Genomic DNA, 21784 nt, shown 5'->3' with positions numbered 1-21784 from the left:
GGGTGAATCTCAAATCATCTGCCGAGAAAAGGCAGACAAAAACAAAACCTCCTTCGTGGGCCCCAACAGCCCAGGGTGGAGACCCCCCTACCCAGATGTCCACGCCGAAAGCTTCCGACAGCCTAACGGCCTGTTTGGGTGGCAGCTCCTGCCCCACACACCGTCCCCCTGCGCCTCTCATTCTGCCTGCACACTTTCCCCTCCCCCGCCCCAACTCCAGGAAGGGTCACCCCTCCTGGGACCTGCCCAAGACCAGTGCACACTTTGCCCTGTGATGGACCCTGCTCTCGGGCCTGGAGACTCTGAGGGCCTCCAGCATCCAGGTTGCTGCTGACCCTGGGGGCTGGTTCGGAGGCTGCCCAGGCCCCCAAAGGCAGGGGGGGAAACTGAGTCTGGGGAAGTGGTTTTGCAGAAGGGCAGAGGAGGAGGGCTGGAGCTTGGGAAGGAGCTGGTGAGACTGACCAGGAGTGGACAGAGGCATGTGGGAGGCGTTGAGGGAGGCCCAGAAGCACAGGGCGTGAGGGGGCTTTGCAGAGGCTCGATCCCCAGCCAGGCTTCCTCAGACTACATGAGGGCACCGTGCCTCCTGGGTCTGTGCAAGCCTTGCAGTGAGGGTTGGCAGCAGTGATCCCCTGCAGTGGACGGTGAGGGCAGGGGGCCACTCTGTGTGAGCCGGTGGAACTCCCTCATTCCTCCTCAAGCGCGTACGGAGCACCTGCTCTTTGCCAGGTTCTGTGGGAGGGAGCGTGATGGCCTCATGGAGCGAATGGGCTGATTAGCAGGAATTTAAAAACTGAGGTGAAAACCATGGGCTTTGGAGCTCGGCGGGCCTGGGGCTGAACCTAGGCTGGGTGTCTGCTGTGGTTGTGAGGTGGTCCCGGCAGCTCACCTTTCCTGGGCTGGCAGGAGGGAGAAGGGAGCAGGAGAGACATGATGATGGGCCCGACCAGGCCTTCCATGCCGGGCATGGGGTGGGTGCCCTGCATGTCCCCACAGTCCTCCTGGGCAGCAGGCCTGCACAGTGCTGGGGCTCCCAATGGCTTCCATCATGAGGTGTGGCTGCCTCCCCACCCACATCAGTGCCCAGGGGGCTTTTGTCTTGGGATAGGGATGAGCGGGGGGGCTTCATCCTGGGGGGCGAGCAGAGGCCACAGGCAGAGGCTGTGGGCTGCTCCCCACGCTTCCCCAAGCTTGCATGCCCCAAAGCCCAGGCAGGTAGAGGCAAGGGAACGGCGAGACGGGTTCCAGCCAGCAGCATGCACACACTCAGACTCACTCAACACACGACAGACCTGTCACTGAAAAACGCACATTGACCATCTCATGCCTCCCCCCCAACCCCCAGGCCTTCCCGTGAGTCCAGCCCTCAGCATCTGTCACCTGCACCATCAGAGGCTCCTGGAGGGAACCCCCACCCCCAGCCTCCAGCTTCCCCTCACCCACTCACATGCACACACACACTCACAAACACACATGCACATATGTGCACACACAAACATGCATGCACACACAAACACATGTGCACATGAACACATGCACACACTCACATATGCGAACATATGCACACGTGTGTGCACACAAACATGCATGCACACACAAACACGTGCACATATGTGAACACATGCACACATGTGTGCACACAGAAACACACACGTATGCACACACAAGCATGCATGCACACACAAACACATGCGCACACGAACACATGCACACATTCACAGATGTGAACACATGCACACACAAACACATGCACACATGTGAACACACGCACACGTGTGTGCACACAAACATGCATGGCACACAAACGTGCGCACACAGAAACACACGCACACGTGTGCACACACAAACATGCATGCACACACAAACACACGCACACGTGCACACATGTGAACACATGCACACGTGTGTGCACACAAACATGCATGGCACACAAACATGTGCACACAGAAACACACGCACACGTGTGCACACACAAACATGCATGCACACACAAACGCATGTGCACACGAACACATGCACACACATATGCGAACACACGCACACGTGTGTGCACACAAACATGCATGCACACACAAACATATGTGCACACAGAAACACACGCACACGTGTGCACACACAAACACATGTGCACATGAACACATGCGCACACGAACACATGCACACACTCACATATGCGAACACATGCACACGTGTGTGCACACAAACACATGCACACACGCACACGTGTGTGCACACAAACATGCATGGCACACAAACATGTGCGCACACAGAAACACAGCACACCCACAAACATGCATGCACACACACATGCACATATGTGAACACATGCACACGTGTGTGCACACCAACACGCATGGCACACAAACGTGTGCACACAGAAACACATGCACAGATGTGCACACACAAACATGCACGTATGCAAACACATGTGCACACACAAACACAATACACTTGTGTGCACACACACAAACACACACGCAGATACATGCACACACAGGCTGAAGGCACAGCCCTTTGTTTCATGCCCTGCCTGGTCCCGGACATAACTCTTGGGGTATGTCTTGCTTGACCTGCACACAGGCCTGCCCCACCTGCTGCCCTCCCAGCTTTGGAGCTGCTCCCTGGCCTCCAGCCACACTCAGCCCTGTCCTCCCCTAGGGCGATTTCTGCTGTTCCCCTAGCATGTGCACCTGCCATTTCCCCTGTCTGCTCTTTAGGCCGGGGTCCAGGCCGCACTGTCTGGGTGTGGTCAGTGCCTGGCCTGGGAAGGCCTCGCGTCCGTCCACTCCTGATTCATTCCCTCCCCGGCCTGGAAGCTCCCTGAGGCGGGGACTGTGTCGTGTTCATCTTTCGTTTCCAGGGGCCCTGGGCTGGGACAGGGAGGCCCAGCAGGATCTGAGCCCGGGGGCTGGCGCTCCATCCCTCCCCACTCAGCAAACTTCACTGTCCCCTTTCCCAAAGGCCAGCCAGTCAGCCGCTCCCCCCAATGCTGGACGCCCTTGCCTCGCTTTGCTTCTGTAACATGATGCATCGGGCAGGCGTGGAGCTGCCTTCTGAGGGTCGAAGGCCTCCGTGAATAAATGCCAGTGTGCCCTGAACATGGACCGCTTGTCCTTCTGTCCCTCCCTCCAGCAGAGCCACGCCTTTACTTTGTCTTCCCAAGAGAATGTTCTTCTCTGAGGGTGGGCTTGGCTCCTTGCTTGCTCGCCCCGCCAGAGCCCCGGCTTGCGGCCTCCCCTGCACTCTGTATGGGGGCCTGCAGGCTCCTGGGGCAGGCCGTATGTCCTGGGCACTCCAGGAACCCAGGGCCTCTCCCCGCTGCACCCTCTGGCTGCTTCCAGCTGGCCGAGGCCCCTGGTGGCCCTTCTCCAGGCCCTGAGTGCCCGACCCTGGCCCAGAGGGCCAGAACCACTCATTGTGGAGGAGACTGAGATAAGGGGAGAGCCGGCAAGCCTAGGGCCTTGTCCCTTCCCCGAACAAGGGCTTGGCTGCTTATCAGGCTCAGGCAGACAGGCCAGGCCACCAGACACACTCAAGGGGAAGGACGTGCTCGGGGCGGGGGGGGGTCCCCCTTGAACTTGGAGGAGGAACTCAGTCCTGCCCTGCTCTGTCACCAGCTGGCTGTGTGACCCTGCCCAGGCCTTCCTCCCCGTGGGCCTCAATCTCCCTTTCTGCCCCGCGAGGAAAGGGCTCATCACACACGAAGTCCTGAAGGCTGAGGACACCTTATAGCCTGCCTTCAACTTGCTCCAAAGGAAAAGACGCCTCTGAGGAGCGTGAGGTGGTTTGCTCTGGCAAAGACCGCCTGCTTAAAATGGAAAATGCGGCCTCCACGCAGTTGCAGATGCCTGTCCCGCCCCACCTTGCCCAAGCGGTCAGGGCTGTGGGCACCCCAGTGGGCTGGCGGGGGGCACCCATGGAGGCCTTCTCACCAAAGAATCAGGAAACATCAGACAAACCCAAAAGGCCTGCTCGAGCTCCTCCTAGTCTCGAGGGCATGGAGGGCAAGGGCCAGGCAGACCTAGGATGGGATCTGGACAGGCAGAAAAACAGGTGAAATCTGGGTAAAGCCTGGAGCTAAGTTAACACTGATGGATCTTTGTTCTGATGGATGCAGCTGGATTTGTGGGTTGTCAGCCCTGGGGGAGGTCTGGGAGGGGAATATAGACTCTGGGCACCATTCCTGCGATGCTTCCGTATGTCTACAATTCTTTCTAAAGAAAACATGAAAACACATGCTGAGGCCGTGCAGAAGGAAGACTAGCAGTGTGTCCAGGTGACACCCCACAGTAGTGGGGCTTCTGATCCAGGGGTCTGTGGGCAGGCTTCACTGTGAGCAGGAATCAAGGGCATGCCGGAAAACTTGTGGGGTGTGTGTGTGTGTTTGGACAGAGAACCCACTGCTTTTATCAGATTTCCACAGGGGTTTGAAACAAGAAGGTCACGGTCTGACTAGCTGGGGCAGCCTCAGGCTTTGCAGGAGGTGGGACAGGGCTCCCCTGAGGCCGTGGGTGGGGAGGGCACAGTGAGGACTCAGACCAGGGTCTGGAGCCCTGGCAGCCGCCCCAGTCACGGCGAGGTTTTTAGGCACCGACAGCAGCTTTGTCAGAGGTTCCTGCTTCTGTTGACACAACAGAGGCAGCTAGGGTGTGGGAGGCGAGCCATCCCACCGTGGGAAGGGAATCACGTCCTTGGAATGAGATTGGAAACACCTCTGTCACCGTCACCAGCAATGGGCTCTGGCAGGTCAAGGGAGGAGGAGGGCACACGGGCCCCTGGAATAGAGTTGGCCCAAGGCTTTGGAGCTGCTCAGGCCTGCCCTGCTAGCCCCGCGGTGCTTCTTCACACCCGTGAGGTGGGCTTTGCCTCCCTGGGTCTCAGCACTCCAGAACTGGACTGATCTTGTTTCCAGACTTGGATGTCACAGGCCTGTCAAGTACCAGAGATCATTTGAGGACAGAACTAGGACTGCCAGGTGTTGTCACTTTTCCGTGAGAGGATAAGACATATGGAAAATGACTGTCACAATTTCAGAATTGAGGTCGGGGTGGGGAAAAGGAAGAAGAGAGGGAATGTAGTGACAAAGTTGTTCTGTGAGTTAAGCATCCTCCCTGGGGAAGGTCATCTTTGCTAGAAACTTGATGTTGTTTCATTACCAATTATTTATTGAGTTCTTTTTTTTTTAATTTTTTTTTAAGATTTTATTTATTTATTTATTTATTTCAGAGAGAGAGAGCACATGAGAGGGAGGAGGGTCAGAGGCAGAAGCAGGCTCCCTGCCGAGCAGGGAGCCCGATGCGGGACTCGATCCCGGGACTCCAGGATCATGACCTGAGCCGAAGGCAGTCGCTTAACCAACTGAGCCACCCAGGCGCCCTATTTATTGAGTTCTTGTGAAGTATCAATGATCTATCCCCCCTTCCATTCATCTACCATCCTTTCATTTATCCTTTTATCTGTCCATCCACCAACCATTTATCCATCTACCATCTATTTACCCATCCATTCATCCATGTCCCCACGCACCCATCCATCCATCCATCCACCATCCATTTGCCCATCCACCATCCATTTATCCATCTACCCATCCATTTATCCATCTACCCATCCATCCATCCACCATCCATTTATCCATGCACAGTCCATTTATCCATCCACCATCCATTTATCCATCTACCATCTACTTATCATTTATCCACTCACCATCCATTTATCCATCCATCCATCCACCATCCATTTGCCCATCCACCATCCATTTATCCATCTACCATCTATTTATCCATTTATCCACTCACCACCCATTTATCCATCCATCCATCCACCATCCATTTGTCCATCCACCATCCATTTATCCATCTACCCATGCATCCATCCACCACCCTTTTATCCACTCACGGTCCATTTATCCATCCATCCATCCATCCATCTATCCATCCATTCATCCAGGATCTGAGAGTCTATAAAGAGCTAAACCCTAGGCTCAGAACTAGGAATATGAGGTGAGTAAAATATAAGGTGCCCATTTTCAAGAACGAAGGTAAGAAATCTGCAAGAAAATGGATTGCCGCTCTATCTGGTGAAATTTCTAACAATCCAGGTTTTCAAAATTTGAATGAACTACCCATCCAATTGTTAATTAAGGAGACGAAAGAATCCCTGCACTGGAAAGGAGGAGGATGAACTAGGGAAATCCTGCCTTTAGTGAGAGGCTCTGCTGTTGTGGATCAAGTTCTTGGCTTTGAGCTGTGCTAAGTCACCTGCCTTACAGTTCATGAGAGATAGAATAAGGGAAATAATGACACACAATGAAGCTTGGCAACTTGAACTCTGGGGCAAGATTGGGATGGATGAATGGGTAGATGAGTGGGTGGGTGAGTTGCTGGCTGGCTGATTGGGTGGGTGGGTAGATGGATGGATCTGTAGATGGGTGGATACATGGATGGATGGATGGATGGATGCTGGGTACTGGGTAGATGGGTATGTGGATGGATGGATGGATGGATGGATGGATGGATGGATGGAGGGAGGGATGGATGGATGGAGGGATGGAGGGATGGATGGATGGGTGGGTGGGTGGATGAGTGGATGATGGATGGTGGATAGATGAATGTGTAGATGAATGGATGGATGTGTGGATGGGTGGATGGATGGGTGGATGGATGGATGGATGGATGGATGGGTAGATGGGTAGATGGACGGTAGATGGATGGGTGGATGGATTTATGGATGGGTGGATGGACAATGGATGGATGGGTGGATGGGTGGATGGATTTATGGATGGGTGCATGGACAATGGATGGATGGGTGGATGGGTGGATGGACAATGGATGGATGGGTGGATGGATGGATGGATTTATGGATGGATGGATGGTAGATGGATGGGTGGATGGATGGATGGATTTATGGATGGATGGATGGTAGATGGATGGGTGGATGGATGGATGGATGGATGGATTTATGGATGGGTGGATGGATGGACGGATGGATGGGTGGATGGATGGATGGGTGGATGGATGGGTGGATGGGTGGATGGGTGGATGGATGGGTGGATGGGTGGATGGATGGATGGGTGGATGGATGGATTTATGGATGGGTGGATGGACAGTAGACGGATGGGTGGATGGATGGATGGGTGGATGGATGGATTTATGGTTGGGTGGATGGACAGTAGATGGATGGGTGGATAGATGGATGGGTGGATGGATGGGTGGATGGATGGATTTATGGATGGATGGATGGATGGTAGATGGATGCGTGGATGGATGGATGGATTTATGGATGGGTGAATGGACAATGGATGGATTTATGGATGGGTGGATGGACGGTAGATGGATGGATGGGTGGATAGACAACGGATGGGTGGATGGATGGATGGATGGATGGATGGGTGGATGGGTAGATGGATGGTAGATGGATGGGTGGATGGATGGGTGGATGGATTTATGGATGGGTGGATGGACAATGGATGGATGGGTGGATGGGTGGATGGATTTATGGATGGGTGGATGGATGGATGGATGGTAGATGGATGCGTGGATGGATGGATGGATTTATGGATGGGTGAATGGACGATGGATGGATTTATGGATGGGTGGATGGACGGTAGATGGATGGATGGGTGGATAGACAATGGATGGGTGGATGGATGGATGGATGGATGGGTGGATGGGTAGATGGACGGTAGATGGATGGGTGGATGGATGGGTGGATGGATTTTTGGATGGGTGGATGGACAATGGATGGATGGGTGGATGGGTGGATGGATTTATGGATGGGTGGATGGACGATGGATGGATTTATGGATGAGTGGATGGACGGTAGATGGATGGGTGGATGGATGGATGGGTGGACGGATGGATGGATGGTGGATGGATGGATGAGTAACGTCTGGGGCAGCTGAGGGAGTCCTGTGTGGTGAGAGCTGGGTGTCTGGCATAGGGCAGGGAGAGCAGCCCCACAGTGTCCCTCAGAGCTAGGCTAGTGGAACCTAATGTGTCACCCATGAGATGGGCTTTGCAGTAACTTTGCCTCCTTGGGTTTCAGAACTTTAAAATTAGAGGGATCTTAACAAATTCTTGTTTCCAGATTCGAATTTCACAGGCTTGTGAAGTACCAGAGATCATTTGAGGACCGAATTAGGATCGCCAAGTGTGGTTACTTTTACTTTTTTTGTGGGAGAGTAAGACATATAAAAAATAACTATCATAATTTCAGGAAAAAACATTTTAACAAACAAAAAGGTTATGTTTCTAGGGTACTTTGTGCTGAAGAAAGTTCATCTTTCACATTTCACCATGAAGTTGGCAATTGGCAACCGTTAATTGAGCACTGACTGTGTTCTTAGCAGACAAGAAGGCTGCAGCCTCTGTTCTGGAGCTAACCTTCCTGCAGAGAGGTCACCCAGGAGGCTGTTTCAGCACGGACCAACAGGTCACCCTGCCTTGGGTCTGGCAGATCTTTGTATCACTGTTGAGAGAACTGGCCCAGACAGGACGAGGGGCACTCCTCTCTGCCTACAAGTGCCATGGGTCCTGCAGGCCCCCTCAGCCCCAGCATGCTCAGAGCGGGTCAGTGGCTGACCCACTGCTCACCCACAGCAGTGAATGCTGAGCCCAGACAGGGCCCGGGGAGAGGCTCCTGCACCCCCAACAAGGAGTCCTGAGACCCCACCAGGTATTTCTGGTGGCTGCATCCTTGAGGTAGCTGGCCCACCTGTCCTCTCCTGGGGGAAGACTGTGGGGGCACACACTGATGAGAAGGAGAGGGACATATGCTCCTAGGATGAGACTAAGGGGGTGCTGGAGGGGCCTTTCTGAGAAACACGTGTGATCTCCGGCAGCAGAAGCTCCTGGAAGGGGGCTGTGGTTCAGGTGTGACTCCTGATCAATGAAATGGAGTTCCTGGGACGTTCTGCCTGCCTAGGTGGACCCCTCTGGACACCCTGCAGGGAGGGGGGCTAGGGGCTGCCCCAGCAGCAGCCTCCCCGGGCAGCGTATCACGGCATGCACATGTTGGGTCCCAGGCCATGTTCTTGGAGGGACACCTATTTCTCTAAAGGGTCCCCAGGTGATTCTGATGCAACCCTGGGCTGAACCCCTAGGCTCTATTATAGCCCAGGGCACCATGACTCACAGACCCACCGCCCCTCCTCCAGATGGTGGCCAGACCCAGCAGGCCTGTGGAAGGGGGCCCCCAAATGGTACCTGGGCAGGAGAGAGGAGGGAGCATGGGGAGGGGGAGGGGAGTCTCCGATACCACGTCCTTAAGATGGATGTATGGGGGTGGTAGCATGGAGGGCTTTGATAAATCCCCCATCCGAGGGACATCAGGGGATTAATATGGGGGGCCCTGACACCGCTTTCTTCAGAGGTACTCCGAGAGCTAATATGGGGGTTCAGATTCCTCTCCCCATCAGGAGGACACAGAGAAGCTAATATGGGGGGCTCTGAAATCTCCACACCAGAGGCACATGGGGGACTATCTTGGGGGATCTCTGACATCCCCTCCTTCCTGCAATGGGCTGCAGACTTTCTGTCTGGCCCCTACACGAAGGCTGGCCCCTGGTCATCAGCGTTCGGGACTTAGGGGCCTGTCTCCAGTCGGCTAGTGGGAGGCAGAGACTTAGGCCCAGGGCAGGGTAGGGGGCGAGCTCCCCTGAGAGTTGCAGGTCCTGCCTATCAGAACCTTCTCTTGGCTGACCCATGGCAGAGGAAGGGCTCTCCCTCAGCTGAGGCACCCTGCGACCCCAAGCTGTCTCACCTCTGGGCAGTGCTGACCTTGGGGCAAGACCTCCATGGCATTGAGGTTGGTGCAGCCCACAGGTCTGCAGAAGGGGGTGCAGGGGGTGGAGGGCATGCTCTCCTGCATCATGGAGCCCCCCGTGGCATTGCCTGCAACCACAGTGCCCTGGCCAGGGCAGGGGTTCTCAGTCTCAGCCCAGTTGCCCCACCACCCCAGCACCTTGCAAGGAGGCTCGCTGAGCATGCCCTGCTGCGGCTTCCCTTCTGCCAGGTGTGTGGGGGCGCATCCCCCCTCCTACAGGCCAGCCCTGTCAGCCTGGACCCTTGCCAAGTCCTCCTGGTGCTCTGAGCAAACAGCATGCTCCTTTCGGCAGCTGCAGTGCCCACGGCTGGATGGGCCTCCGGGGGCCTGGGCTCCTGGAGGTGCCAAGCCCCCAGGCTTCTCTCCGCTCCCAGCCGCTGCTCCTGGAGCATCACTACGAGCTCTCAGCGTGTGGCACCCCCGGCATACACCAGACCCAGACGACAAGGTGGCATCGCCCTCTGGGGCCTCCCAGGGCACTGCCCTCCTGGCAGGTGAGGGCCGGAGGGAGGGGGACACAGACGAGCAGGTCCCGCCCCACCTGGGCAGGTGCAGAGGCCGGCAGATGCTCCCACCTCCCTCCCTCTGGCCAGTAAGAACAGGCGGTAAGTTGGCGCCTCCTCCACCCCCCGAGGCCCCAGGACGCAGCGGCCAGACGGCCAGACGGCCAGGAGGACGGCCAGAGCCCCGGGCCAGCTGGTTCGGCCCCTCCGCCGACGCCCACCTTCCTCGGTCTGCAGCGGCAGCGTCCGGGAGGGGCCGATGCGGCGGCATTCGTTAACCCCCGGCCGCGTCCCGCACAAAGGAGGAGCCACCTGAGAGCGGAATGCGGCCCGCGCCCCACTGCGGCCGCGGCCCCTGACACCGCCCGGCCGGCGGCGCGGCCGGCGTCCTGATTACCTGCTGGGGCTAATGAATCTGGCTTTGTGAGGCACTGTCACGCCGCGTTAGGCCCACAATGGCCCGCGATATTTTATATGAATTTCCCCCTCGTCGGCGATTAGGCCATAGCAAGCCCGTCCTAGCAACCGGGAGGTATGCGCGGCCCAGGGGCCGCCGGCGCGAGAGGGGCGCGCTATTCACACGCCGCAGCGCAGCTCTCCCGAGGGCGTGTGAATCGCCCCCAGCATTTCACTTTCCCTTGTGCTTAATCTTGTCCTCGTCGTGGGGACATTGTGTTCCGAGCCGGGCGCGGCGGGGTGTCGCCGGGGTCTCTCCTGGCCCCTCTACACCCCCCCGCTGGGCAGAGTTAATGATATACAGGGGAGGCCGTGGAGACCGGCCGAGCCCCCCAGCCACCGCGAACCGAAACACTTTCCGATGGGGGTCAGGGGTCGCAACCTGGATTCGGGACGCCGCTTCCCCCCCGGGCCTGCATCCCCTCCCCGGCCCCTCCTGAGCCCTGCGGCTTGAGGCTTGGGCCGTCCTGGCCGGCCTGCCCCAGCCCCGAGCTTCTGCGCCGGCCGGGACACACAGGGCGGCCGACAGACCACCCCCTGGAGCCCGGCCGCGGGGAGGGGCTCCTCCGGGAGGTGCCCGGGGGGGGGGGGGGGGGGGGGAGAGATGTCTCCACCACCTCCTCCCCAGCGCAGGCCCTCAAGGAGACTGACCAAGGACAGCGGCAGGGGGCTGCGAAGGAAGGTCACCGTCTGGGGGAGGGCACACCCTTGCTGAAAACGTGATTGACACCTGTGGACCTCGCCCCAGAGGCTCAGAGAGTCCTGCAGTATGGACCAGGACTGATGCTGAGAGGGTCAGCCCCGGCCCCCATCTCAGCTGCCTAGCGGCTGAGGTCCAGGTGTAGACCCCCAGGCAAGGGCCAGCCCATCTCTCTGCATGGGCAGTGAAGCCCCCTCCCCATATACTGCCGGGGACACCTGCTCCCTGATTCAGAGGGGCAGGCCCAGCGTCCCCCTGGCCCTGAGACCCCAGGGTAGCCACTCTGACTGAGTGGACAGTGCAGGCTGGGGTGCTGGGGGGAGAGGCACGCTCCCCTCTTCCTGCAGTTACGTGCTGCCCAAAAGCCCACTGGCCTGGACCTGGGCCACGGTGACCACTGAGCTCCCTCAGGGGCACGTCCTGGCCGGACCTCCTCCAGGCTGGCAGTGGGCTTCAGTGGGCCTGTCTGCTGGGGCACTGAGCCCTGGGACCAGCCTTGCCTGCCCTGTGTCTTCCCCACCCCCTCCCTCACCTCCCTGGCGGTCAAGAGGAGGTGTTGGCCAGCTCTCGGGAAAGCAGGCCCTTCAGGTGCCTGGGGGCCTGCCTGGAGGGACAGATAGCTGCCACACACTCAAAATTCTTCAAATGCTTTCTGCCCCACGACGCAAGTTACACGGGGTCTGCTGCCTTCTGGAGCAAGGGCAAAGGGCAGTTCTTCCCAGCCTGGGCTCACTCCTAGCGCCCAACCCCACGCTCCGCTCCGGCGGCTTCCAGAGGTCCAGCTGCACGACCCAGCCCCCCACACACGTGCTCACACACACATGCACACGCTCGCACACGTCCACATGGGGCTGGGCCCCTCTCCTCAGCTGGCTGGGCGGCATTAAGCTCTGTTCAAGAGGCCGCCTCAGCAGGGGTGGCCAGGCGCCCCGTGGACCCTGCCACAAAGCCCGGGTGACCTCTGACACGATTAGGGTCGCCCTGACCCTAATCCAATCAGATTGATTACCACAGGCGCGGCCAGGCGGGCAGGCTGGGGCCTCCACAATGGCCTCCCAGAGCTGGCTTCTCTCTGGGGTACCTGGCGGGCTCCTTCCTCGAGGGCCATTCAGCTCTTTGGCCACAATGAATTCCGCCATTTCTCAGCCCTGCAGCAGGCAAGGGGGAGAGGGGGATTTCTCCTTCCATTAAAGCCAAGTGGTGAGGGCCTGGGGGCTGAGACCATTTTCATCCAGCAGAAATGGGAGAAGGGTGGGGGGAGAGGGGACAGATAGGAGGGGGCAGAGGGAGTGAAGGGCAGAGAAAGGAGTGTGGGCATGGGGAGGCGACATGGGGGTCATGGAGGAGTGGATGTGGGGAGTTGGACTTGGGGGAGGAGACACAGGGGAGTGGACGCGGGGAGGGTCTTGGGAGGGGACATGGAGGACATAGGTATAAGTGGATATTTTGCAGGAGAGGGGCCAGGGCACAGGCTTTCAAGGAACAAGGGGGTGCAGGGGAGGGTGGGAGCTCTCTGGGACCACAGCCCAGAAGCCAGGGGCTTGTCTGCTCCTTGGGTGCCTACCCCCTGGGCACAGGAGGGCCTGCTGTCCCAGCAGAGAGCTCTGCTCTCCTCCCAGAGCCCTGTCAGGTATTCCAGCACCCCACAGACCCCCACACAGGAGTCCCGGCCTGACCCCTGCACTGCTCCTCGGCGTCCTCACTTGCAACCCTAGCAGCAGTTGGTTGGATGGGGGTTAGGACTCAAGTTCCTGCCGTGTTAAAACACTTAGCACAGCCCCAGAAAGCACCGTAAACATGTTTTAAAGAGAGAGAGAAAAACTTTTGAGATCCAGCTCAGGTGCCACCTCCCCTGGGAAGCCCAGCCATCTGCTCAGCACCTCCTTCTGAAACACCAGCTCTGTGCCAAGCACTCCTCGGCACTCCCCTAGCAGCTGCCTTCCGTTTGTGCTGCAGGAACACCTGCTGGGTGTGACAGGGGACCCCAACAGACCTGAGGGTACCCTGCAGGGCCTGGTGCTTGTCCCGGGAGAGTGGTGGTGGGGACGGGGTCAGGAAACATGGGGCAGCTCTGGGGGCCTGGGCAGAGGGCTGAAAGATAAGATGGAGCTGGAGAGAATGAAGATTGCAGGGATGGAGCCAGTTTCAGACTGTGGGGAGCAGTGAGGACGGGGTGCAGAGGCAGGTCGCCCTGGATGGGCAGGGAAGTCTGTACGCAGCAGCGATGTCTGAAGCAGGTGGGGAGTGGATAAGGCCCCAGGAGAGGGCCCAGGGAGGGGCTGGTGGTAATGCAGAAGGGCAGAGCGGCAGAGAGTGGGTGCAGAGGCCAAAGGCCCTTGGGGCCACCCCGACTGAGGAGCTTGCAGGCATGTCTGAGCATAACTGGAGAGTTGTGGGTTTGGCTCTGAGATGATGCAGCCCAGTGTATGAACATATAGGGAAAGGATGGAACTTGTGGCCAGGGAGGGTGATGCTGCATCCCAGTGGGAATGATGGCTTACCCCAGAGGACTCCAAGGCAGGTCTGTGTATCCCAGGGGGGTGCATGGAAATGGGCCAGGATCCTTGGACAGCATGGGTGGTTCCAAGGCATCCTCCCTTCCTCTCTGCCTGCACCCCTACAACCACCATCTCCCACTTGTCCCAGGAGGGGACCGCAGGCTTCCAGGCCATGTTGATAACAACTGGGCCATGGAGCTCTGTGCAAATCAGGTCATCATCCAACTCCTTGTTTTCCACAGAGTGAAAGGAGGACCCAACCGGGCCACGAGCTGACAGATTTTTAAAATTTTTGATAATAGATCATTATGTGATTTTTGTCACATATAACTCAGAAAAAAAACTCAAAGAATTGAGAGCCACGTTATATCAAAACTCTCTCATGTCACCAATTGATTGATATGAATGAAGATCCTCACACCTGGATCTTTAAAACTTAAGAACTGTATACCCAGTGGTGAAAGACTGAAAGCCATTTTTCAGATTAGGAGGAAATCAGGGGTGCTCATTCTGCTCACTGCCACCCAACATTGTCCCAGAGGCTCCAGCCAGGGCAAGGAGCAAGAAAAAAAAAGGGTATCCAGATTTGAGGGAAGAAGGAAAACTGTTCCTGTTAGCCAATGATATGAAAATCCCACGGAATGCACAAAACATCTCTCAGAACTGATAAACCTTCAGCAACATTACAGAGCATGAGCTTGATATTAGAAACCAATCATGCTTTTCTATGCACCAGCAATGAACAATCCAAAAGTGAGATTAAGGAAACAATTTCACTTACAACAGCATCAAGAAGAGTAAAATACTTTGGAATTGACTTAGCAAAGCAAGTGCAAGGTTTGTATGCTGAAAAGTGCCTGATGTCATTGAAATAAACTGAAGAAAGCCTAAATTCATGGAAAGACATCCCATGTTCATGGATTGGGTGGCTTAATATCAAGATGGCAATATTCCCCAAGGTGATCTGCAGATTCAACACACTCCCTAAAAATGTGAGCTTCTGTTTTTGCAGAAACTGACAAGCTGATCCTAAAATCCATACAGAATGGCAAGGGGTCCTGGATAGTGAAGACAGTCTCGAAAAAACAGAACAAAGTTGGAGGATTCACACTTCCTGATTTCCAGCTGTACTGCAGAACAGGCAGAGAACAGACATGTGGACCATGGGGTAGAATAGAGCCCAGAAGTAAGCCCATGCCTCCTTTCCTGGCTTCCAGGTGGGGTCTGACCCCACCCGACATTGCCTCCCTCCACCACCCAGTTGGCAGCTGCTTCAGGTAGGTCAGGCTTCCGTCTCCTTCCTGAAATCCCTGACATTTCTTCTCACCTGGGGGGGGCAGGAAGCATTCAGGGGTGTCTAGGGGCCAGCTGAATATGTCTCCTCAGGCCACAACACCTCTGGCACAGCAGAGGACCCGTGTGGGTGGCAACCTCACCATACTGGTGTGTGCACATGTGCACACACCTGCATGCACATGAATGTGTACGTTCGTTCACACACATGTGTGCTCACAGATGCATACACACACACACACCACACACATGCATGCACACACTCACGCACACATATGCATATACCATACATGTACACCCACCCACCACATAAATGCACACATACATGCAAGCACACCACACCACACCACGCACACTTACAAATACACACACACACACAGGCCCTCACACAGCTGATGTACCACAGCATCCTGTGACCCTAACTCCTCCCACACACGACAGCAGCTGTCCCCGTGGGGACTACCATGTAATTAGCCTTACCAGCAGCTCTGTGAAGTCAGCTGAGTGGCAGTTAGTCTCCCATTTTATAGACAGGGACGCTGACACTCCAGGAAGCCAACTGACTCACCAGTCAAGGTCACATGGTGTGCTCCCCCTCCCTTCCCTACATGGCCTGTGGGCCTGAAGTAGGGGAGCCTCAGGCCCTTGCACAAAGGCAATCTGGCACCACCAACCCTCCCTGCAATGCTTGGTTGCACTCTCGGGACCCTCCTCAGCTGTCTTCCCCTCCATGCACACTAGCGGTCTGGGGGCCCACTGTATCTTCCTCCCAGACATCTCTTGTCCTTCCTTCCTCCGCATTCCAGAGGTAGCTGCACCGGTGCATGTTCCATCCTTCATGCTTGTCTCCCTTGGGGACCTCGATATGCCACTGAGGGGTGCAGTCTGGGTCCCCTACCTTAGAACCCAAGTGAGCCTTTGTAACTGCCTCCACTAACAGAATGTGGCTCTGTCTGGCCTCTAAGGCCAGTTTGGGCAAGATGGTATGGAGTGGCATCAGCAGAATGGCAGAGTGAGGAGCTCCAAGGGCCCATCCCTCCACAGAAACGTGGAAAGAATGGGGCAGAAACTGTCAGAGCCAATGCTATCAGAGCCCTGGAAGGGAGTTCAAGGTTTTTAGCAACCAAGCAAATGCTGAATCAAGGAAAAGGTGTCTCTGACAAGTTAGCAGAGCTTTGAGGCATTTTTACTTGGTCACAGCACCACCCTGCCTGGCACAGTGAAGTCTTGAGGTGGCAATGTGAATTGTTCCCATGTGGGTGGATGGTTCCAGAAGGAGCAGAGTGGAGGCTGCTCCTCAAGAATTTGTGTGTTTTGACCTGAAAAACTGATGCCTACCTCAGAACTCTCTCAGGGTAGAACAGTGGCTAAGCAGAGGATATTCCTGGAAAACACTGAAAATCAAATGAACAAGTGTTGTCGTATGGAGCAAAAAATTATAGTTGGGGCCAACAATAGACATAGTAATCATCTGGGGGAAAAAGGTTGGGGAGACTTGCTTTGGGGAATGAAGGGTTTGAAAAGCTGCTGTGTGTACCAGGAGAGTTAAAGCCATGTGCACACCAAGGGCAGAGAGCATGCTCAGGAGAGATTGTGGACTTCCATCCACAGCTGATCTTCAGGCTCAGTGCAGGCAGGAACCAAAGGCTAAGGCAGGGCTGTGAGCAGACAAGCTAATGTTGAAAGCCTGCACAACACAGACAATCTGCAAAGACCAGAGAAGTCTTCTTTCTTTGCTTTGTTTTCTTTTTTTTTTTTTCACCTCCAAGACATTAAGGAAATTTTTGCCAAACCGCTAGCTGACCACAAGCTAAAGACAAGTCATTAAACAAACAAGCAACTACAACCCACAGCAAGCACACCGAACTCTGAGGAGTGGAAAGAATTTGATTTCCTCAGTGACCATCTCATAATGATCAAAAGGCACAGATTTCAACAAAAAATTACAAGGCATGCAAAGACACAAGGAAGTACAAGCCATTCACAGAAAATGGAAATTACCAGAAAGTATCCCAAGGAAGCACAAATATTGGATGTACCAGGCAAAGACTCTGAATCAACTGTCCTAAATATGCTCAAAGGGATAAAAGAAACCAAGAGAACAAAGTCTCAACAAAGACAGAATATCAGTGAAGAGATAGAAATTACAAAAAGCAACCAAATAGAAATTGTGGTGCTGACAAGTACGATAACTGAAACAGAATATTTGTTAGAGGTTTTCAACAGCACAGCTGAGCAGCGGAAGAAAGAATCAGTGACCCTGAAGATAGTGTAATTGCAATTATGCAGTCTGAGGAGCAGAAAGAAAAAAGAATGAAGAAAAATGAACAGACCTGTGGGACACCATCAAATGTAGCAACAAACACCACATTGTAGGAGAGGATAGAGAGAAATAGGCAGAAAGAATATTTGAAGAAATAATGGCCCAAAAGTTTCAAATTTGATAAAGGACTTGAATTAATATTTCCAGGCAGCTCAACAAACTTCAAGTTGTATAAATATAGAGAGATCCACACTGAGACATATTTTAATTACCCATCTAAAGACAGAGACAAAGAGAATCTTTAAAACAGCGAGAGGCATCTTGTCAGGTACAAAGGGTTCTGCATGAGACTAACACACAATTTCTCATCAGAAACCAGAGTCAGAAGGCAGTGGTGATATATATCAGGTACTGAAGGAAAACACTGTCAACTAAGAATTCTACATTTGGCAAGGCTATTCTTCCAAATGAAACACTGACCTAGATGAAATGAATACATTCCTAGACACACACAAATACCAGAACTGACTTAAGAAGAAATAGAACATCTGAACAGACCTATAACAAGTAATGAGATTGAACCAGTAACTTAAAACCTCCCAAGAAAGCAAAGCTTCACCAGTGGATCCTACCAAACAATTAAAGAAGAATCAACACCGATCCTCCTCAAGCTCTTACAAAAAGCAGAAGAGCAGGAAACATTTGCTAACTCATTCTCTGAGGCCAGTGTTGCCCTGATATCAAAGTCAGACAAAGACACTAAAGGGAAAGAGAACTACAGACCAATGTCCCTTGTAAATATTGATGCAGAAATCCTCAACAAAATGCTTGCAAACCAAATCCTCCAGCATGTTAAAGGGATTATTGACCATGACCAATGGGGATTTATCCCAAGAATGCAAGGGTGCTTCAGTGTAGAAAAATCAACCAATAATAACACATCATGTTAAGAGAATGAAGGAATAAAACCACATGGGCATCTTAATTGGAGCAGAAAAAGCATTTGATATAATCCAACATCCTTTCATGATACAAAAATTCAACAGATGAGGAATAGAAATGAATTTCCTCAACCTGATAAAGGGCTGTTATGGATAACCCACAGCAAACCTCTTACTCGATGGTGAAAGACTGAAATGTTTCTCCTTAAGATCAGGAAAAAGACAAGGGTGGCCACTCTCACCACTGCTACTCAACACAGAGCAATTAGGCAAGAAGAAGACATCAAAGGTATACAAATTGGACAGGAAGAATTAAAACTGTTACCATTCAGAGGTGACATGATCCTATACATAGAAAGTCCTAGGGAACCTACAAAAAACTTCTCAAAGCTACCAAAAAATTAAGCAAAGTTGCAGGATACAGGATCAAAACAAAAATTATTTGTATTTTATATAGTAGCAACGAATAGTCCAAAAAGGAAAATAAGAGAACAATTCCATTTACAATAACATCAAAAAGGAAAAAAAAATACTTAGAAATGCATTACTGAGGGAGGTACAAGACTTATACGCTGAAAACTACAAAATGTTGCTGGAGGAAACCAAGGAGAACCTAAATAAACAGAAAGTCATCCCATGTTCATAGATTAGAAGGCTTATTATTGTTAATATGGCAATACTCCACTAAATAATCTACAGACTGAATGTAATGCCCATGAAAATCCCAAAAGCCTTTTTCACAGGCATGGAGAAGTTGATCCTAAAATTCATAATGGAATTACAAGGGACCCAAATTGTCAAAATAATCTTGTAAAAGAAAAACAGAATGGAGGATTTGATTGGCACTTCCTGACTTCAAAACATTCTACAGAGCTATAGCCATCAAAATAGTGTGGAATTGGCAAGAGGATAGTCATATAGAGCAAAGGAATGGAATTGAGTCAGAAATAAATCCATACATCCATGGCCAATTGATTTTTGACAATGGGACCAGGACCATTCAATGGGGAAAAAATAATCTGTTCAACAACAGATGGTGCTAGAATAACTGGATTTCCACATACAAAAGAATAAAGTTGGACCCCGACCTCACACCATACACAAAAATTTACTCCCTATAAATCAAAGATTAAATGTAAAAGATCAAACTATAAAACTCTTAGAAGAAAACATAAGTGTAAGTCTTTGTAACCTTAGATTAGGCAATGCTTACTTTGATATGACATTTCAATATATAAATTGGACTTCACCAAAATTTAAAACTTTTGTGCATTCTAGGACACTGTCACAACAATGAAAAGGCCACCTATACAATGGGAGAAATTATTCGCAGATCATGGATCTGATAAAAATTCAGTGTCTAGAATATATAAACAGCTCTGACAACTCAACAACAAAAAGACAAGCAAGCACCCCAATTAAAAAACTGGGCAGGGGGGCGCCTGGGTGGCTCAGTCATTAAGCGTCTGCCTTCGGCTCAGGTCATGGTCCCAGGGTCCTGGGATCGAGCCCCGCATCGGGCTCCCTGCTCCGCGGGAAGCCTGCCTCTCCCTCTCCCACTCCCCCTGCTTGTATCTCTTCTCTCGCTGTGTCTCTCTCTGTCAATAAATAAATAAAATCTTAAAAAAAAAAAAAAACTGGGCAGGGGTACCTGGGTAGCACAGTAAACTGGGCATCCGACTCTTGGTTTTGGCTCAGGTCATGATCTCAGGGTCGTGGGATCGAGCCCAAGTTGGGCTCTGTGCTTGAGATTCTCTCTCTCCCTCTGCCTCTCCCCTCCTTGTGCTCTCTCTCTCAAATAAATAAGTAAATCTTTTAAAAAATTGGGCAAAGAATTTGAATAGATGCTTCTCCAAAGAAGATACAGATGACCAACAAGCCCATGAAAAGATGCTCAACATCATCAGCCATCAGAGACACGCAAATAAAAACCACAATGCGATACCCCTTCGCACCCCCTGGGCTGGATAAGGAAAGAGGCAGAAATAACGTGGTGGTGAGGATGTGGAGAAACTGGAACCCTCGCGCATTGCTCATGGGAATGTAAGATGGTGCAGCCCCTGTGGAAAACAGTGTGGTGTTTCCCCCAAATCGTATACAGAACAACCCCACTCCTAGGAATATATCCCAAAGATTTGAAAACAGGTATTCCAACAGATACTTGTACAAAAATGTCCATAGCAGCTCCGTTCACAATAGCCACAAGGTGGAAATAACCCAAATGACCATCAACGATGAATGCATAATAAAATGCAGCCGATCCACACAGTGGAATACCATTCACCCATGGGAAGGAAGGAAGTGCTGACCCATGGGGCATGTGGACCAATCCTGAAAACATCATGCTGAGTGAAAGGAGCCTTTCTGCCTCCCCAGCCATCATATTGCAGAGGCCACTTTCAGGTGATCCTGCTGAGTGCAGCTTCGGCTGCCAGACGTGGGAAAGTGCGGGGACCAGCTGAGGCGCAGCCCTGCTGCCCTCTGATTCGCAGACGTTGGGACGCTCATCACATGGTTATTACTGTGCAAACCACTATCTTTGGTGGAAATTTGCTCTTCACCAAGAGTTAACCAATGCCCAACCCTCATCTTTTACCTCTTCCTAAAACAACTCCCTGGCCTCAGCACCCTGGATAACTCCTGAAGTGTGGCTCTGTCCGCGCCCACCCCTCCTCCCTTCCTTCTGTTAAAAAAAAAAATTGTGTTTTCTCTCCAAGACCCCCCTGAAGGCCTGGTTCCTGTGGGAAGCCTTCTCCTTGGGGAAGGGGAAACGGGAGGAATCTCTGCGAGAAACTACCTCACTCCAAGCTCCAGGAAACCCCCAGAACAGGTGACATTGGGAGATGTGCAGAGAAATGAGGTCTGCACGGCAGGTCAACCTGCTGGAGATGCCGTTCCCAGGCGGAGCACAGGGGAGACACGGAGGCAGATCAAGACAGAGCGGCTCCTGCCCGTGAAGGGGGCTGCTTGGCCCTGTGGCACCACCCGCCTGGCTTGCCGCCTCCACCCGAAGGCCGTGAAGGGCGCCCCACGTACCTTTGTCCAGCACAGGGCCGAAGATGGCCAGGCTGTTGTTGACAGTGGTACAGTTCCAGCGGCGCCCGCGGAACTGATGCTGGCACTCCTGGATGCTGATCTTGATGCCCTCCGCCACGCTGGGCATGATCTCCACGTAGTTTCGGCAGAAGCGCAGCTGCTTGGGGACCAGGCCGGGGATGCTGGCGCACAGGATGGGCTGAGTGCCCAGGGAAGAGTACTGGGGCCCGACGGCCAGGGACCTGGGGAGGAGGAGACCGGTCAGCTGCGGG

At 53.3% G+C, this 21784-nt stretch overlaps 1 protein-coding gene across 1 annotated transcript in view; it reads right to left on the bottom strand.

The window, feature by feature from the left end:
- WNT3A (Wnt family member 3A) overlaps window positions 1–21784 on the bottom strand; it is a 43404-nt gene that overhangs the window by 7317 nt on the left and 14303 nt on the right. The window contains exon 2 of the mRNA XM_045886106.1: window positions 21513–21754. Within this exon, the coding sequence (XP_045742062.1) occupies window positions 21513–21754 (242 nt within the window). The remainder of the gene's footprint in view (window positions 1–21512; window positions 21755–21784) is intronic.

This window comes from Mirounga angustirostris, unplaced genomic scaffold, assembly GCF_029215605.1.
Source record: "Mirounga angustirostris isolate CCGP_5_RB_7025 unplaced genomic scaffold, mMirAng1.0.hap1 SCAF_7, whole genome shotgun sequence".
In the NCBI taxonomy this organism is placed as follows: Eukaryota; Metazoa; Chordata; class Mammalia; order Carnivora; family Phocidae; genus Mirounga; species Mirounga angustirostris.
This window is presented reverse-complemented; position numbering and strand designations above follow the sequence as displayed.